The sequence below is a fragment of the Melopsittacus undulatus genome, chromosome 2 (genome assembly GCF_012275295.1).
Source record: "Melopsittacus undulatus isolate bMelUnd1 chromosome 2, bMelUnd1.mat.Z, whole genome shotgun sequence".
In the NCBI taxonomy this organism is placed as follows: domain Eukaryota; kingdom Metazoa; phylum Chordata; class Aves; order Psittaciformes; family Psittaculidae; genus Melopsittacus; species Melopsittacus undulatus.
In genome coordinates this window covers 43,453,219-43,469,356 of record NC_047528.1, presented here as the reverse complement: position 1 = coordinate 43,469,356, position 16,138 = coordinate 43,453,219, and the positions used below count along the sequence as shown (strand labels likewise).

At 39.3% G+C, this 16,138-nt stretch overlaps 1 protein-coding gene across 6 annotated transcripts in view; it reads left to right on the top strand.

The window, feature by feature from the left end:
* Positions 1 to 1,820: 1,820 nt before the first annotated feature.
* Positions 1,821 to 16,138, top strand: part of RBM26 (RNA binding motif protein 26) — a 53,888-nt gene continuing 39,570 nt past the window's right edge. For all 6 annotated transcript variants that reach the window (XM_034071127.1, XM_005148119.2, XM_031048108.2 and 3 more), the window contains exons 1-2: positions 1,821 to 2,295; positions 15,559 to 15,677. In XM_034071127.1, the coding sequence (XP_033927018.1) occupies positions 2,225 to 2,295; positions 15,559 to 15,677 (190 nt within the window). In that variant the 5' untranslated portion in view covers positions 1,821 to 2,224. The remainder of the gene's footprint in view (positions 2,296 to 15,558; positions 15,678 to 16,138) is intronic.

The following is a 16,138-nucleotide window of genomic DNA, read 5'->3' as shown; positions in this document are numbered from 1 at the left end:
TAGATGTCTACAGCACAGTCTGCAGAGAATTTCAGGCTCTGCTGATTTTCTGTCTACTGACGGGACGTGCTGTTCACTCACCACAAGGAAATCAAAGTCTATCTTGTAATTGGGAACTCCTCAGTGAAGTACATACTAAGCTGGCAGTTTGGTTGGCTTGCTATGCTCTCCAGTTTTCAATAAACTTTCAAAGATGATAATCATGCCACAAGCAGGCAGCCTTTGCCTCCTCCAGCTTTCATTTAGCTGTCTCAGATACTGGATCTCTTGGCAGTCTCTCTGCTGAGGTCAACTGTTTCTCGGTATCATGGAAGATTTTAAACAAGGGTCATAATTGCCAATGACCCTTGCTCCATTAAAGATGTAGCAAAGAAATGTTGAGCTTTTTCAAACGGAGCTAAGTACTAGTGATCCATGGTGGGTTTCCATAGGAAGGATGAAGCTGGGGACAGACCTTGAAGGAGCGCCCATGCCAGGGGAACAGGCAGGCATCCTACCTTCCATCCAAACACATCTCCTTGCCTTCACTGCTGCTCTCTAGGGCTCCCACTGGTGTGACTTGGATTCTGCATGACAAAGGTAGGATGCTTATGAATTGACAGGTCAGCCAAGGCCATGGTTGCCATGTAATCTATGTCAGTTACTTGAAGTTACTCTCTGAGAAAACCAGTCAGGCAGCTAGACAGTCATTCACTCTGCCCAGAGAAAAGCAGAATAAACAATTCCCTTGAAATACTCACCTTTGTTCACTGACTGTGCAGAATGGATATGCTCCTCACTCGGAGCTCAGGTGAGAAGCCAGTCTTTCAGAAGCCCACCTTCTGAGGTACATTCACCACCGACATTTGCTTTCAGCACCTGCTTAGTCCAGGTTATCAGCAAAAGCAACGGTGTACATTAACTTCTCATGGAAGGGCCCCGCACTGGTTGGCGCTGTGTTTTGGGGGGCCAGTCCATGAGCCTCCACTGCCCCTGCCTCTGGGGGTGACTGAGCAGATGCATGGGCTCAGCTCCTCTATCAGGTCCTCCTCACGGGCCTGATGGCATCAACACCCACTGGCCCATAGCAGTGTCCTGTCCCACCCCATGCAGGGCCAATGCCAGGTAGGCACAGCCCTTTACTGCCAACTTCCATGTTTTCAGAGAATTATTTAACTTTTTTTTTTTAAAAAAGACCAGTTTTTAATTATTCTTTTCTATCATTTGCAAACATTTCACAGAAGCATTAGGGTTGGAAGGAACCTCTGGAGATCATTTAGTCCAACCCCCTGACAAGGCAAGGCCACCTAGCGCAGGTTACGCAAGAACATGTTCAGGCAGGTTTTGAATGTCTCCAGAGAGGGGGACTTCACAACTGCCTTGGGCAGTCTGTTCCAGGGCTCTGCTGCCCTCTGAAGAGGTGAAACTTCTTGTGTTTTAATTTATAGCCATTGCTCCTCATCCTGTTACTGAGCACCCCTGAAAAGAGTCTGGTACCATGCTCCTGGCACCTCTGAGATATTTCCATTCATTAATGAGATCCCCTCTTAGTCTTCTCTGGAATAAACAGATTTAACTTCTACATTCGCTCAAAAGAGATTCTCCAGGCCGCTGATCGTTACTGTGGCCCTTTATTTATAAGAGGAGTCCATGTTCCAGTGCACACCGCACTCGCTGTACCTCCCTTTCTCCCTCCCCGTTTCCTCCTAACAGCATCACGGAGGCTGCGCAGTAGCGCCCACAACATGTGCCGACACACGCCGCGCTTCCGCGCTGCTCCCGCCCCGGCAGGCCCCGCGCGCAGCCAGCCCTCGCGAGACTTCCTGCTCTCGCGACAGCGGGGTGCCGCCATCTTACCTGCTTGCCCGCTCGCTCCGTCTGTCTCTGCAGCTGAGGGGAGAGGGGGGACTTGGTGTTTTCCGGAGCCGCGCTCAGGGCTCGCAGCTCGTTGGCCGCGCTGCTCTCTGCCCTCCGCCAAGGCGAGGGAGAGCTGCGGGGAGCATTCTCCTGCTGAGAGGCGAGAGCGGGGCCGTAGGGAGCAGCCGCTGCTCAGCTGGTTCCGCCCCCTTCGTGGTACTGGGCCTCCGGCCCTTGCCTGGCGGCCTCTGGCGAACCGGGAGACGGACGCGGTCTCGGCGGGTGAGGACAGGCGAGGCGGGAGCCGGAGTCCTGGCCGGCGGGGCGGCACGGACCCCGCCGCCGTTGCTGCTGCTGCCGGGGAGGCAGGGGGCCCTGGCCGCTCTGGATGGTGGTTAAAATGATCATAGAAAACTTCGAGGCGCTGAAATCCTGGCTCAGCAAGACCTTGGAGCCCATGTGAGTAGCGCGACCATTCCTCTCTTTCCCGCCCGCTCCAGAATAAACCTTCCCGTGGAAAGGACGGGGATCTTCAAGGCAGGAAAGCATAGCGCCGGAGGGGCCTGTGCGGTATCCCGGGAGATGCCCGCCCAGCGCCCCTCTCTCCCGCGGCCGCCTTCGATGAGGGGCCACGTCGTGGCCCCGCTCTCCTGGTGCCGTCCTCGGCTGGGAGGTAGGACCGTGTTTCTCCAGAGGCTGCAGCTTCCCCCCCTAGCGACCGCACTCTTCTTTCCCTTTGTAGCCCAGGGTAAGCAGGAGATAATGTGTCTGCGTGTGCAACTCGCTGTTCCCTCCTCTCAGCCCTTGTAGAGGCCAGCTTAATAACGACCGCCTGCCGCCCTGTTCAGTGACCTTCTGTGCTCAGGTGCTATGGGACGTTTTGCAGGGGCCTGGGATCTTCCCAGTAGCATATTCTGTAGACTCGTAGCACATAGTTCTCGGTTGTTTTGAATATTGGACGCTCTTTTGTTTCCCTTCCCCCGAACAAAAATTGCATCAGTAGAACACTTGGGAGTAGGAGCTTCAGAGAATAATTTGCGTATTTGTAAGTACTTGCTTGGCCTCTAAGCATAACATTTAAGTGAGTAATTGGGGCTGTTTTGCAAATAGTCTTTATCTTCCTGCGCTGAATGATAGTTTAGTGAAACTAAGATGTGAACTTGGTTTTAAAGGTTTTGCCTTCTGGAAATATGGTGCCTACAAACGTTTCAGATCAAAGTACGCACTTGTAATTCTGAAACCCTGTTTTAACGTGTGGGTTAAATTGCTGGAGCTTGATTTGAGTCAACAGAAGTAGAACTTTTACTTCTGGTATTAACTTCTGATTATGTTTGGCCAGTGCCAGTTTTTGATGGTGTCACATGGGTGGTGTGTGAAGTCTGCTTTATGGCATCAATCGCTATTAATTAAGTATATGTATGTACATTTATAGTTTGGCTTATGCTGAAATAGCTTGGAAAAGTGAAAAAAATGCTGGGACACTTTTCAGAGAGCTTTATTTGTGGGTTTTCGGGTTTGGGGGGGGGGTGGTGGGAAGTGGGTATGGTGCTTTGGTTGTTTTTTGGGTTTGGTTTTTTTTTCCGTAGGACCTGATCCGAACCACAGTGAAATAGATGAGTCTTGAACTTAATTTCAGTGGACTTTGAATTAGGCATGCAGCAAATTATGTCTGGTGCCTTTATGTAAAAGGTTTGACCCTTAAGACTGTGGTAGGATCATGTTATTGTTGTTTGGAAAAAAAGGAGCGTCTTGTAAAGGTCTAGTTTGGGGAAGGTGAATTAGTGTCACTCTCGAGTCAATGTAAGGTAATAGCAGAATAAAGGAACCCATTGGTAAGGTAGTATTAGAATAACAGAACATACTGTGTTCTGTAGTAATAGATCCAGGTAGTCCTCTGGATGCTCCCTGTTAGTCTCTGGATACTTTTTTGCATGAATATTCTGTAAAAGGTAATGAGCAGTAGGATACTGGTGTTCTAGAGTATGCTGGTCAGGAGGCTTGCAACAGACAATATTGAACTTTGAAGAACTTTGTAATTACCAAAACACATGTTAGTAGGTTGAAATGATGAGTTGTACACACTTGCCTCTCAGTTGCTCAGCAGCTGGAGACTGATCTGGTAACTTAAAACAGTTTGCAAGGAGGATGCTTAAATTCTGTGAAGTCTGGAACAGGAAGCCCATTTGTGGCATTTACAGGAGGGCTTCCGCTGACTTCCAGATCCCTTTATTGAGTAAATACAATAGGCTTTTTGGATTTTGCAGATCTGTATCTAAAATTAATGTATACAGTTCTGCTTTTTTGTATTCATGCATCAGGAGCTGAAATTTAACTTTCACCAGTGAATAAGTTTCCTATTAGCAATATAAGTATCAAATGTTTGCCAAATACTATTTACCTAGAGGTCAGTGTGGTTCCTCAGTCTTTTCCCTCAAGTTCTGTTCATTAGTGATGTGCAGTAGTAACTTCTTGTTCTGGTAACAAACTGTGGTTGTTCCTTGTTTTTCCATTTGCTTGCACGCTGAACTGTCATATCTGCTAGTGGTAGTCAGCACTTAAAGGGTGAAATTGTGATTTTTCACCTTTTGTGATAAGTGTGATTCTGTGCTTTTAGCACTAAAAGGACCAGCATGTTTCTGTTAAGTTAGATGTTGTGTGTGAGCAGTTCAGATACTGTTCTTGTGCTGGAAAGCTATGTCATGGCATAGGGAATTGCAGGCCTGGAGGATGAGTTCTCTGAATTTTTAGCTTTGGGAGGAAAAAGCCAGAAGCAACTGTTAAATTAATTTTTGTGCAGTGTCCTATGTAATTGCATTATTCCAATAAGTGTCATAGTTGGTGAAGAGGTATTGTCATTTCCCAGCAGTCAAATATTCTTGGAACTGCTTCTGATCCCAGCTATCTGAAATGTGTGCCTACAGCCACAGCTTTTGGCTGTTTGAAAATTTTAGTGTGTAGTTACTTCTAAAGAAGTAAGAGCTGTTGGTGCAGTGCTAGTACAATGAAGCCCAAAGTTCTGGTTGTCTGGAGGTGTTACCGTAGCCTTCAAATAGTTTCTAACTTGGCTTTTCCTTTTAATGAAACACAAAGTGTGCCAACTGTTTTCTGTCTCATTGCTCTTTCAGAAAGCTTTAGCTGCAAGACAGGCAGCTGAATTTCCTAACCATAGTAAGGAAGACACCACTGTATTAGATCGTTATGTAGGTGTTGTCTCAATTTTAAAGGGAGAAGTGCATTTAAGAAAATATGCAAATTTTATACACATTTAGTTAGACCTACATGTGCTAGTTATCTAGAGCCGAGTAGTTAGAATATACTCCATTTTCTAAGTTGTCTGTTTCCAGCTAGCTGGCAGTTTTTAATCGGGATGTATAGCTTGCTTCGAAAGCCATAAAGCATGCATTTCTGGAACACTTCTAGAACTAGAAGATGAAAAAACCTTTATGGGTATTGTTATTTTATCATGAAGTTTTATCATTAAACTATTTCAAAGCAGTATCAGGAATGCTAACTTTTCAGTTGTTACGTAATTGTATGAACTTAAAATCCTTTGACTGTTGGATTGCTTTCCTGTGGTGCCCTGGGAAGCACTGTTCATAGACAAGAATGTTTGGGGGAGAGTTTTTGATTTTTTTTTTTTTCTGTTTGTGGTTAGTTGGGTTTTTTGGTTGTTTTGTTTTGGATGTCTCTAATGCCTTTGGCAAAGCCTTGGTGAGCCTTCATACAAACAGTCCTTATCTCAGTTCAGACTTGTTGCAGTGAGGCAGAAACTGCAAATGCCCCTATGCTGAAGCATTTACACAGTCCAGCTCTGCTTGAAGGGTGGTAGATCTCTAGGAAGTTTCTACAGTTCTGCAAAAATAGGCTTCTTTAGTGATTTTGGAAATCACTCCTGAGCTGCTCTGTTTGGTGTAGTGAATATACACACAGAACCACTATAGATAAAGAGAATGTAGTACCAGTGTCAACAAAGTGGCAAGGTTATTATTTCTTGTGCTGTGGCTGCTCTGTATTTGACTAGAGCTATTTTGTGTGTTCAACTCCAGGCTCTGTGAAGAAAGCATTTCTCAACAGTCTTCTGCATTGCTTGCACATAGCAATATGCTTAGTTTCTAGTGTTACACACTTTTCTTGTCCATGGCATGGCTCCCATGAAAAGTTCTGGAAATAATGTTAAATTTGGAATATAATTTCTATCTGTCACTTCTGATTTCTGTACCAACAAGTTTATCACTGAGCAGTGTCTGTTGTGATGGATTTCGATTCTGCACATCCACTCCAGATCCTACATAAACTGTGTGTATAATCCTTGCTGGAGTATCAGGATCTAGCTTGGTAAAGCTCTAAGTAGGGATGTCTTTTTAATTTCTTTTTTTTTCCTTGATTTTGTTTGAATCTCTACCTGTGAAAAGATTAGCTTTTCTCTACTAGAGCTGAATTCACCATTTTATAAGGTATTGTGATGTTCTCCCACTTGCCCTAATTCTTTGTAATGGAAATTTTTCTTGTTTTTAATTACTTTGTATAAATTAACTTTAATTAAAATCTTCTGCTGGCCCAGTGAATTTTGCTTACAATTTGATTAAGGCTCCAATATCTAATTTTTTCCACTTTGCTATAATTACTTTCTTATGAAGGTTTGTTCATGTACTAAATCAGACTTGAAAGGAGACGGAAAAAATACCTCAACCAATTTTTGTAAGTTATGTAGGCATACCTGCTTAAATTGAGAGGTTTTTTTTGCATTGGTTAATCCTACAAGTGATCATGATGCTCAAACTACTTGTGTCAGAGGAAGCAGAGTCCAAATTGTTTAAAGACTGTTTAGAATACAGCTGTTACTGGACTATTTTATGGCAAACAGTCAGTATGCTCTGGTGTCAGTTATGCCTTCACTGTTTTGTTTTTGTTTGTCATGCTTTTCGACCTTTGTTAAACCTTATAATAGTTTTTTTTTTGCCTTTTGGATCTTTGCTCAATTGTTAATAGGTTACTGGTTAATTATCTTCACCCAGTTACTTAAGAAAGATCTAATAATGGCATAAGGAATATGCTAATAAGCCAGGATACTGAAAGAATATAGATAAGTTAAGATGAAAAACTTTGGCATTCCTTTGCACATACGTAGTGGCACACTGCCCTGCCTATAGCACTCATCAGCCTACCAGGAGCTTTCACTCTCGCTTCCCAAGAAGTTCAAAAGGAATAGATGTTTCTTTATGTTTACTCTGTCAACACTTTAAGTTATTTATAGCTAAGATAAATAAAGCAGAAATACATGTCATTGGTATGTCACTGTCCTAACACTGGTGAAGATACTCTTACACATCTGTTATGAAATTTGATGGTTTGTTAACAGCACTAGGGGGAAGCTGCTGTGTTTGGGAGATTGAGGTCCTTAACTTAGTGTGCTGGTACTGCTAAGCTTCTCTGTAAAAATACTATGATAGAATTAAAAATTTTTGTGTTATAAGGTATAATTGAAAACCTAACATGGAGAGGAAAATTATCCCTGTTACAGGAAACCTCTCTTCTTACACTGAATATCAGCAGCAAAATGGAGCCCCTTGGCTGCATTGCATATCGTCACAGATACGCTGTGATGATTTTTTGCTTTCTGCGCTGAATGTGTTAGCCAGTTAGCAAGCTGACAGCTGTTCTGCCTTGTGAGAGCTCTCTTGAATTTAGAGGTGGCATTTTAAGCTGCTGGTTGCAGCTGTATGAATATGTCAGATGTGGGTACCATGATAATTTAGAACTATTGTAATGACATCAGTAACTTATGTAACAGCATTGGAGGCTGTTGCGTTGCTCAGTGTATTTCTGTATTATTAAAGTTAATGAAAATAAGCATTGTAACAGTGGTCCTCATCTAGAGTAGTGTCTCAGGAGTTGGATCTTGCTAAATGAGTATGTAATTCATTTTACTTATTGAATGCTGTAGCTTTTTATATGTTTATTTTTTTTTAGTAGCAACACAGTGGAATGGTAGAGCTGCCTAAATTAGACTAAGCTGTTCTGCCCAATAAGCGGCAAGCATTTTTCTGCACCCACTCAGCCCTGCAAATATGAAGCATTTCTCTCAGCCTTCAAACATAACCATGTCCACCTTGATAATTGTCAAGAACTGAGAAGCATTCTAGAGAAGTATAAATACTAATATTTAGGCAACAAAACTAGACTGAAATTTAGGTTGTAAACTCCTAGGATCGGAGTATGGCAAATAACATGCACCTAAACGTTATTTCCTTTACAGAGAGATTGTTCGCTGCCTGGAGGACTTCAAACATGCTTTTGTGGTTTCAATGTACTCTGGTAGTTTAAATTAGAGCAGCTAGTTTCAGGACTTGCAGGACATTTTTGGTCTGTACATTCATTTTAAAAACTGAAGGGGAAAAGCTTCACATGGCTTCTTTTACCATCTTAAGAGTTGTGTGTGCACAATAGTTGTGTCCAAAATGAAGTGTAGATTGAGGGTTTTGTCATTGGCTTGAAATAAAAGCAATAAGATGTATCTGAAATGGACAAGTAATTTTTTTTTTACAAGGAAACTGTATGGAAGTTTCTTTTCTGTCCTCACTCCTCTCTCTTCCCCAACCACACTTTTTCCCTTAAGTGAGTAACTATGTTAATTTTTTGAAAACTGACAGGTTACAGTTTGGCAACTTCAGCATGGGATTTTTTTTTGCTCTTTCTTCCCCCTGCATGGTAAAAGCTTATGTACCCTGTAGTTAATTTGTACTTATGTATATCTCCTCTTGGGAATTTATATATGTTTTCCAAACATTTTTATGACTTGGTAGACTTTTGGAATAGTAGATTTTGTTTTTTTTTTTTTTTTCCACTTTCATAGAAAAGACATAGAAATGTGTGAATTAGGTTGTACTACAAAATTTATTATTTTTTTTTCTGTAATGGTTGAGTAGTCACCTAATAACTGTAAAATTTAAGCAACAGTTTGTCTCGTCATGCCGGTGAGATTTTTGTAAATTAAAGGATTATCCTCTTGTTAAACTGATTTCTGTAGTATTCAATACAGCAGCATAGTACCAGGCCTGCAGCAAATGCTGTAGACACTACTTTTAAAAGAATAACTAGAAATAATAACTTTCTTAAGGCTCCAGTTTTAAGTGGCTACTTCACTTACTGAGAACTGACTGAAATGAAGAATTGCTGCATGAGGACCTTCATAGCAATATGTTGAATTTTCTGAGAGGAAAAAAGGTATTTCAGACCTTTCCTCAAGCTAATTTGCTTTAGCTTGTTTATATGTAGGAAAGATCGAATAATTATCTTTTACTCATTTTTGTGCTTTGTCAAGAAGTCAGACTGGAGTAGGATAGGCAAGCTTAATAAGCTATTTATATGTGTGTGAATTTTTCAGGTATATTATCAACATCACAACTATCATTTGTGAGTCTGCTTGCCATTTTTTAATTCCTCCTTCTTCCTTATGGTTTAAGAATTCATCTGGTTGGTTTGTGGGGGTGTGTTTGCTGTCAGTGTATTTGAACAGGAGTCCTAGTGGCCTTACAGTGTTTTCTTGATGGAGAGTTCAGGGCCCTGTTGGGGAGACATTGCCAAAATTCTCAAAGTATTTAGTCTGACAGATTTTCAGAGCTCCCTTATGATATTTTTTACATTCAAAATACTCAAATGGCATGTTTTTTCATTTGAAGATGTATTTTTGTTACTGATGCTTAAAGACATTCTTGGGCACTTCACACAATATTGCCTCAGCATATGATATTCAAAGTTTGTGCTTAGATTCTCTTATGGCTTGAAAGATATTTACTGAATGCTTCTATTCAATATCTTTTGAAAGGGTTCTGTAATATTTATGTACAAATGTATTATGTTTGTTCAGTTTATCTGCATTTTTAAATTACTTTTAGCTGTTTTGGGAAAGTCTAAGTCTGTATAAGCTCTGTTGTTAATAAAGGATTTTGTATGTACAGCTATACCAGTAACATTCTTTTTTTATTTTAAAAGAACTTCAGTATGTGTTCCACATCCACTGCATTTGTAAATTAGGCTGATGTCTGTAATTGCATGGTGATTATAAAAGTCAAAGTGAGTTCTTGGAAGATATTTAGTGTTTTATATTTAAAAATATGTAAATCTGAGTGTTGGAAATGGATATATTGAATATTGTTTAATGAATTGCAAAGTATTAAAATAAAAAGACTGTACAGGGAAATGAGTCTTCTTCAGCTAAATTACTTTTCCATTCTCAAACATTCACTATTAAAAAAAAAGTATATATTTAAGGCTTACTCTTAACAACTTCAGATTTCCTCTTCTGCTTTAATTTCTTTCTTTGAAGCAGTAACTGCATTTAATAACTTCAAAACTGGATGAGATCAGAAAGAAAGGATTTTGAACTTTTCTGTGAGGCTTGTTGCAACTGTAAATTCTTGCTCCTACAATTGAACAAAATATTTGTTTGGCTGTTACTTTCCTTTTTGAAACTTCTGTATGGTGAGTAGCAGTTGGAGGTGTTTGGATTGTTCTCTGAAGAATGTACAGAGCTCTAGTAAGAAAATTTTTCTATCTATGCCTCTGTATTAAATGCTGTTTATTAAAGTGGGGCTACAAGAGCAATCTGTTTAGGAAAGAACAGTAGGCACTGCATGTTCTCTGACTGAAAGCGTATACAGGCTGCAAAAAAGCAGTACTAGAGGTAAAACTATTTAGCATTACTAATTAGGGTCATATATTCAGAAAGTGGGTGTAAGAATACATGCTGTGGGTGTTTAATTGTAGATGGCAGTGGGAGTTAACTTGCTGCAGTGGAAATGAGTTCAGGTAACTTTTGCCAACTGGTTTACGTTGTTAAAGAAAATGTGAAAGTGAAAGCAAGAGGACAAATTTGTGATTATTTATGCTGATTATTAGTTGCAGCAAATGCCTACAAAAAGTTGGGAGGATATAGTTATGGGGCTCCAAGTTGCAAAATGTTGTTTTACATCTTTCAGTGTATGTGAATGTTTTTCTAGCAGCCAAACTTCAGCATAAGGATAAAGTAATGTCTAATCTTCTGTCATAACACACACTACCGTTTATGCTAAGGTTTGTCATGTACCCCACCATATTCAAGTTAGGCTAAGGATTCAAACCTTTATCAAACAATTAAAAATGTGTATAGTTCAGGGAATATTAGATTTGAAATAGAATTTTACTTTTAATTTTGAATGCAGATGTGAGATATATATGTACTATTCTGATTTTTCTAATTTTTCTGAATTTTCAGTTAAGGACCTTTCTGTATTAATCTTATAATCTGCAAGAATAAAGTGATACATACTGCATGAGAAATCCTGCTGCACAGTGTATTTTGCTGTCATCACCATGGGTGCCTTTCCTATTTAAAGTGACATCACTTAAAACAGTGTCGACCGCAAAGACCATAAAGTACAAGACAGAAGTTTAGAAAAACTGGTAAAGCATACTCAAAATGAGTGAAAAATCCATGTATGCACAACAAGCATATTACATATTATTCACACACAGATTGCTATTCTGTAAGAAACTACAGTTAATCTAGAGAACATAGAAACTCATTTATCAGAAAAACCCAAGGCCCTTACAGTCCAAACCAGCAGATCTTGTCTTAAGTCAAAGGATGGTGAATTTATAGGCAATATTTTGGAATTCAGTTTGACTGAAAACAAGAAAGAATTGCTTTTGAAAAAAGCAGCTCTCCCCCAAACAAAACCATTAATGGTGCTAATCCAGAATATGTAATAGCTTTAAAGAACAGAAATTTTCAGGCAGACCTACTGTATTGACAGTCTTGTATAGTTTACTTCATGAGACCCATTACTCTTCTACCACTTCACATTGCCAGAAATTTAATTTTAGCATCATCCTGAAAAGCCAAGTCTGAAAAGCAGTAAGAGATCAGACTATAAACTTGTTAATTCTATCTAAATTACTAGTTACAGAAACAAGTGTGATCTTCAGAACAGTGTGGAGAAAACAGATCAGTTGTTTATGGGGTTTTTTTCAGGCTTTGAGCAACAGACACAGAAGAGGAGACTTCTGTTTCAAGTCAGTACATAAAGGAAGTCAGCCTTTGGCTTGTGTGGAGTTTTGTAGTTTAATTTTAAAAAGTGAAAAGAAAACAAACCATACTGTCTATTTATAAAAACATTTTCTCTGTCTCACTCTGGCACAAAATGAATTGTATTCATTACTGATTATTTAATATCATCTGTTAGTACTTCTCAAACACATCATTTGTTGAATAGCCAAAATAAATACAGAGTTTTAACTTGAAAGCATCTAAGTTCTTCCTTTTGTGTACAGGGGGATTTCTACACTTACATGTTGAGTAATTAAGACTTAGAGTTCGGTATGATTGTTTTGCATTGTTCATATGTGGTTCAGAGTGATAAATGTTAGGACAGTACCAGAGGAGAAAATGATTATGTTTTACAAAATCAAAGTACACTTATTTTCATTGAGGATATTTTTTTGGAGAGTATCTTGGAGTTGAGTGGATGGATTAAAATTTTAACGTCATTTTGGGGTGGACGGTATTCCTAATACTTCCAAAATCATAGTGGGGAGGGGTGAAAGCAGAAATTGCTTGCTAGTTTTTAATCCATTTTTGTTTGAGTTTGTTTGGGTTTGAGGTTGGTGGTTTTTATTTTTTTTTTGGTGTTACACATTTTGGAGTGTGGATTTTCAGACAAGTCTTTCCTTTTTTCTACTCTGCCTGTGAGCGAGGAATTACTTTAAACTGCACATGAAGTTGTTGTATAGTTGCTACTGTAGAAGCTGCAGAATTAAAATGCATATTGAAGTATATTGCAGTAGCTAGCCGCAGTGAGTTTTTACCTTGTAGAATTACTCTTGCTTTTTCTTCTTCCCTCCATTTTGCGTGTGTGTGTTGTCATTAAAGTCAGTTGTAACTGATTTTGAACAGTGACAAGTGACTATTATCAGATGATAACAATATTTGTGGAAATTGAAATAAAAAACTAAGCTCAGCTTCCAATGTTTTATCTGATTTTTGTGGAGAATACGAAGGTGAAGAAAAGAATTTGGTGTTACCATGTGAAAATTGGCTTCTTGTGCAAAGATTGTTTTCCTGTTATGAGTGTAGATAGCTAATATGAAAATAGCACAGTAATTTTCTGAGTCATGATTCAGCTTGAAACTGGGAAAGGACTGAAGCTTTCCTGTAGTGACGTTGAACTGGCATTAAAGAAGGGGGGGAGGGGGTGGAATAAAAGGTAAATTCAAGCATTGAGAAGTTATGAAAGGAGGCCTTAGGGCCTTGGGGGGGTTGCATTAAGTATCAGACTTTCAGGTAAGCTTCTGAGATGATGTGCTCAGGTGCTAGCAGTGTGAAACAGACCATGCTGTTACTGTAGCAGGTTATGTGCCTGGTTCCAGGATGACTTACTGCTTGAACAGCATTTTCTTCTGGATAAAGAATTGTTAAATCTGAATGAGAGCAAATTAGATGTAATGGGAGAAGGAAAACATTTCTGAACAAGTTTCAATTGGTTTGCAATCTGTTTTTTGATTAATAGTATATATTTGTGTTTTGTCAGTTAAGTGTGTGCAGGTTCTTCTGGAATGTAGGCTGTGAATACTGCAGAATGCTGTAGTATCACCCCTAGCAGCTCAAGTTGCTTTGACAGCCTGAAATTGTGATACTGCCTGATCTCTAGAGGATGCCGAGTTAAGTCTGAAGCTCTGATATTTATCTTCAGAGCACTGCTGGACCCAGGCTATCCAGAAGATCTGAGGATGGATTCTGACAGATCTGCTTCCTCTGCTTAGTGAATGTTGGCATGAAGGATGTTGCTTGGTGGGCAGGTGATGGTGTCTTTGGGGTGAGGAATTAGGCAGCATCAAATGGTGGTGGATTTGGTTTCTTCTGCCCAGTGTCTAAAATATATGTCATTTAAATGAACAATGTTCAGTTTTATAATTAAGCTTCAGCATTAGAAATTCATTTGCTTTAATGTGGAAGAGATTGGGAACTGTCATTTTAGTCTTCATTGTGACCAGTGGACTTCTGTGCTAGAACTGTGTTTGTATGATATTCATATTCAGTGCAACTTTCTAACCCCAGTTTAATTTTACTTATTTCTGCTAATGTACAGTTAGATGCACCAGTGACATTTTTTCAACTTTTGATGTAGTTCTTTAAAACACTAGTATTAACTTTGATCGTCACCTAGACAAGCTCACTGCCTATATCACACAACCAGCGTGTGTTTGTTAAATCCTGCCTGTTTTTTTTTGGCGTCTGAGGTCTTCCTTTGGTTTATGCTACGTAATGGGATTAAATGGTTTAAGAAAATGCTGCTGTTCTGCCTGGTAAACCACAGTCTCACCAATTCATTAGTTACTGGCTTTGAATTATGAAACATGAAATTGTTTTCTGCAGTATTCTCGCTTGCTTTGTCAGGTTTTACTCTGTAACACCACTGCAGAGTTCATTGTAGATTACTGCTTGTGAGACATTATAATCAAATTTTATCAGGCATATTGAATAATATTCTACTTTACATGCGTATACATCTTATGCCATTTTAAGTTCCTTGTTGGTGTGCATGAGACCATCAGCTTCTATAGTAAAGTGTTCCATACATTGAATTTAGATACCTAAAATAGATAATCATAGAATAGTTAGGGTTGGAAAGGACCTTAAAATCATCTAGTTCCAAGCCCCCTGCCATGGGCAGGGACACCTCACACTAAACCATATTACCCAAGGCTTCATCCAACCTGGTCTTGAACACTGCCAGGGATGGAGCATTCACAACCTCCCTGGGCAACCCATTCCAGTACCTCACCACCCTAACAGTAAAGAATTTCTTCCTTATATCCAATCTAAACCTCTGTTGTTGAAGTTTCAACCCGTTACCCCTTGTTCTATCACTACAGTCCCTAATGAAGAGTCCCTCACCAGTAACCCTGTAGGCCCCCTTCAGATACTGGAAGGCTGCTATGAGGTCTCCATGCAGCCTTTTCTTCTCCAGGCTGAACAGCCCCAACTTTCTCAGCCTGTCTTCATATGGGAGGTGCTCCAGCCTGATCATCCTTGTGGCCCTCCTCTGGACTTGTTCTAACAGTTTCATGTCCTTTTTAATGAGCCCTTAAATTTCCCTTCATTGTATCACTTACAGAGATTACATGATAGTATTATATGAACCCTTTTTCAAAGTTACGATTTTTCAGTTAGTGTGCTTTGTATGGTATTCATATGTAGGTAGTAATAAGATTCTTTTGAAGCATATCTAAGAGTCTCAGTGATTTTTTTTTTTAAATAGCATAGATCGCTTCTGCTGTGTACGTGTATTTATTAGTGGTAAGGTAGGGCTGACTTTACCCCATTAACAGTCATCTAGTGTTACACTCAGAATTACTAATTTCATCATTGAAGAGTTATAGAAGTATTTGTTTATTTGCCTTGAAGACTTAGGCACTTGAGGCTGTTTCATTCTGAATAGTTCATTCTAGTTTCCTGTGAAGTCCTCTGTGCAATATTGTTTGGAAATATTCTAGGCTATTACTTCTCTAGAAAAGAAAGGTGATACTTGGCAATCTTACGTATCTGGACTCTGTCTTAAAAAATTAATCTGAGTGCTTTTCTTTTACTATGGTAGGAAATGTTTTAGTCCTTTATATGTATTGGTTATAACAGTTTCAGATGTTAATTTCTGTAATTAAATTACTATTTTAATCTGTTTGTAGATGTGATGCAGATCCATCTGCCCTAGCTAAATATGTTCTGGCTTTGGTAAAGAAGGATAAAAGTGAAAAGGAACTGAAGGCATTGTGTGTTGATCAGTTGGATGTATTCCTTCAAAAAGGTATGGTCTTTTATCATAGCAATAAACCTCGAGTGAAAAGTCTGTCTTAGTTCATTCAGTATTTTCCTATAGAATAATGCATTTTTGTCTTTATCAGGTTTGTTACTTTGAAGTATGTAATTCAATTTTCATGAAGGTTGTTTGTTGGTTTTTTTTTTTTTAAACAGGTGTATAGCACAATATGTGTATGTTATGTTTGTGTTTTGTCTGTATTCCTGGAAGAAAATCATGAATGTTAAGCGTTATTGCCAGAATTAGAAGTATTGGAGCTCTGTATATATTCTAGAAATAAGCTTCCAGATGCTGAAAAACTTTGTGAAACATTGTTATTATTGACATGTTTCTTGAATGTGAATATTCTTTTAAAATATAAAATTATCAGCAGAATACTAAAGAAAAACCCAAACCAAACTCTTGATTGTTTTAACTTTTTGGTGAATGCTGATTTTTTTAAGTATATA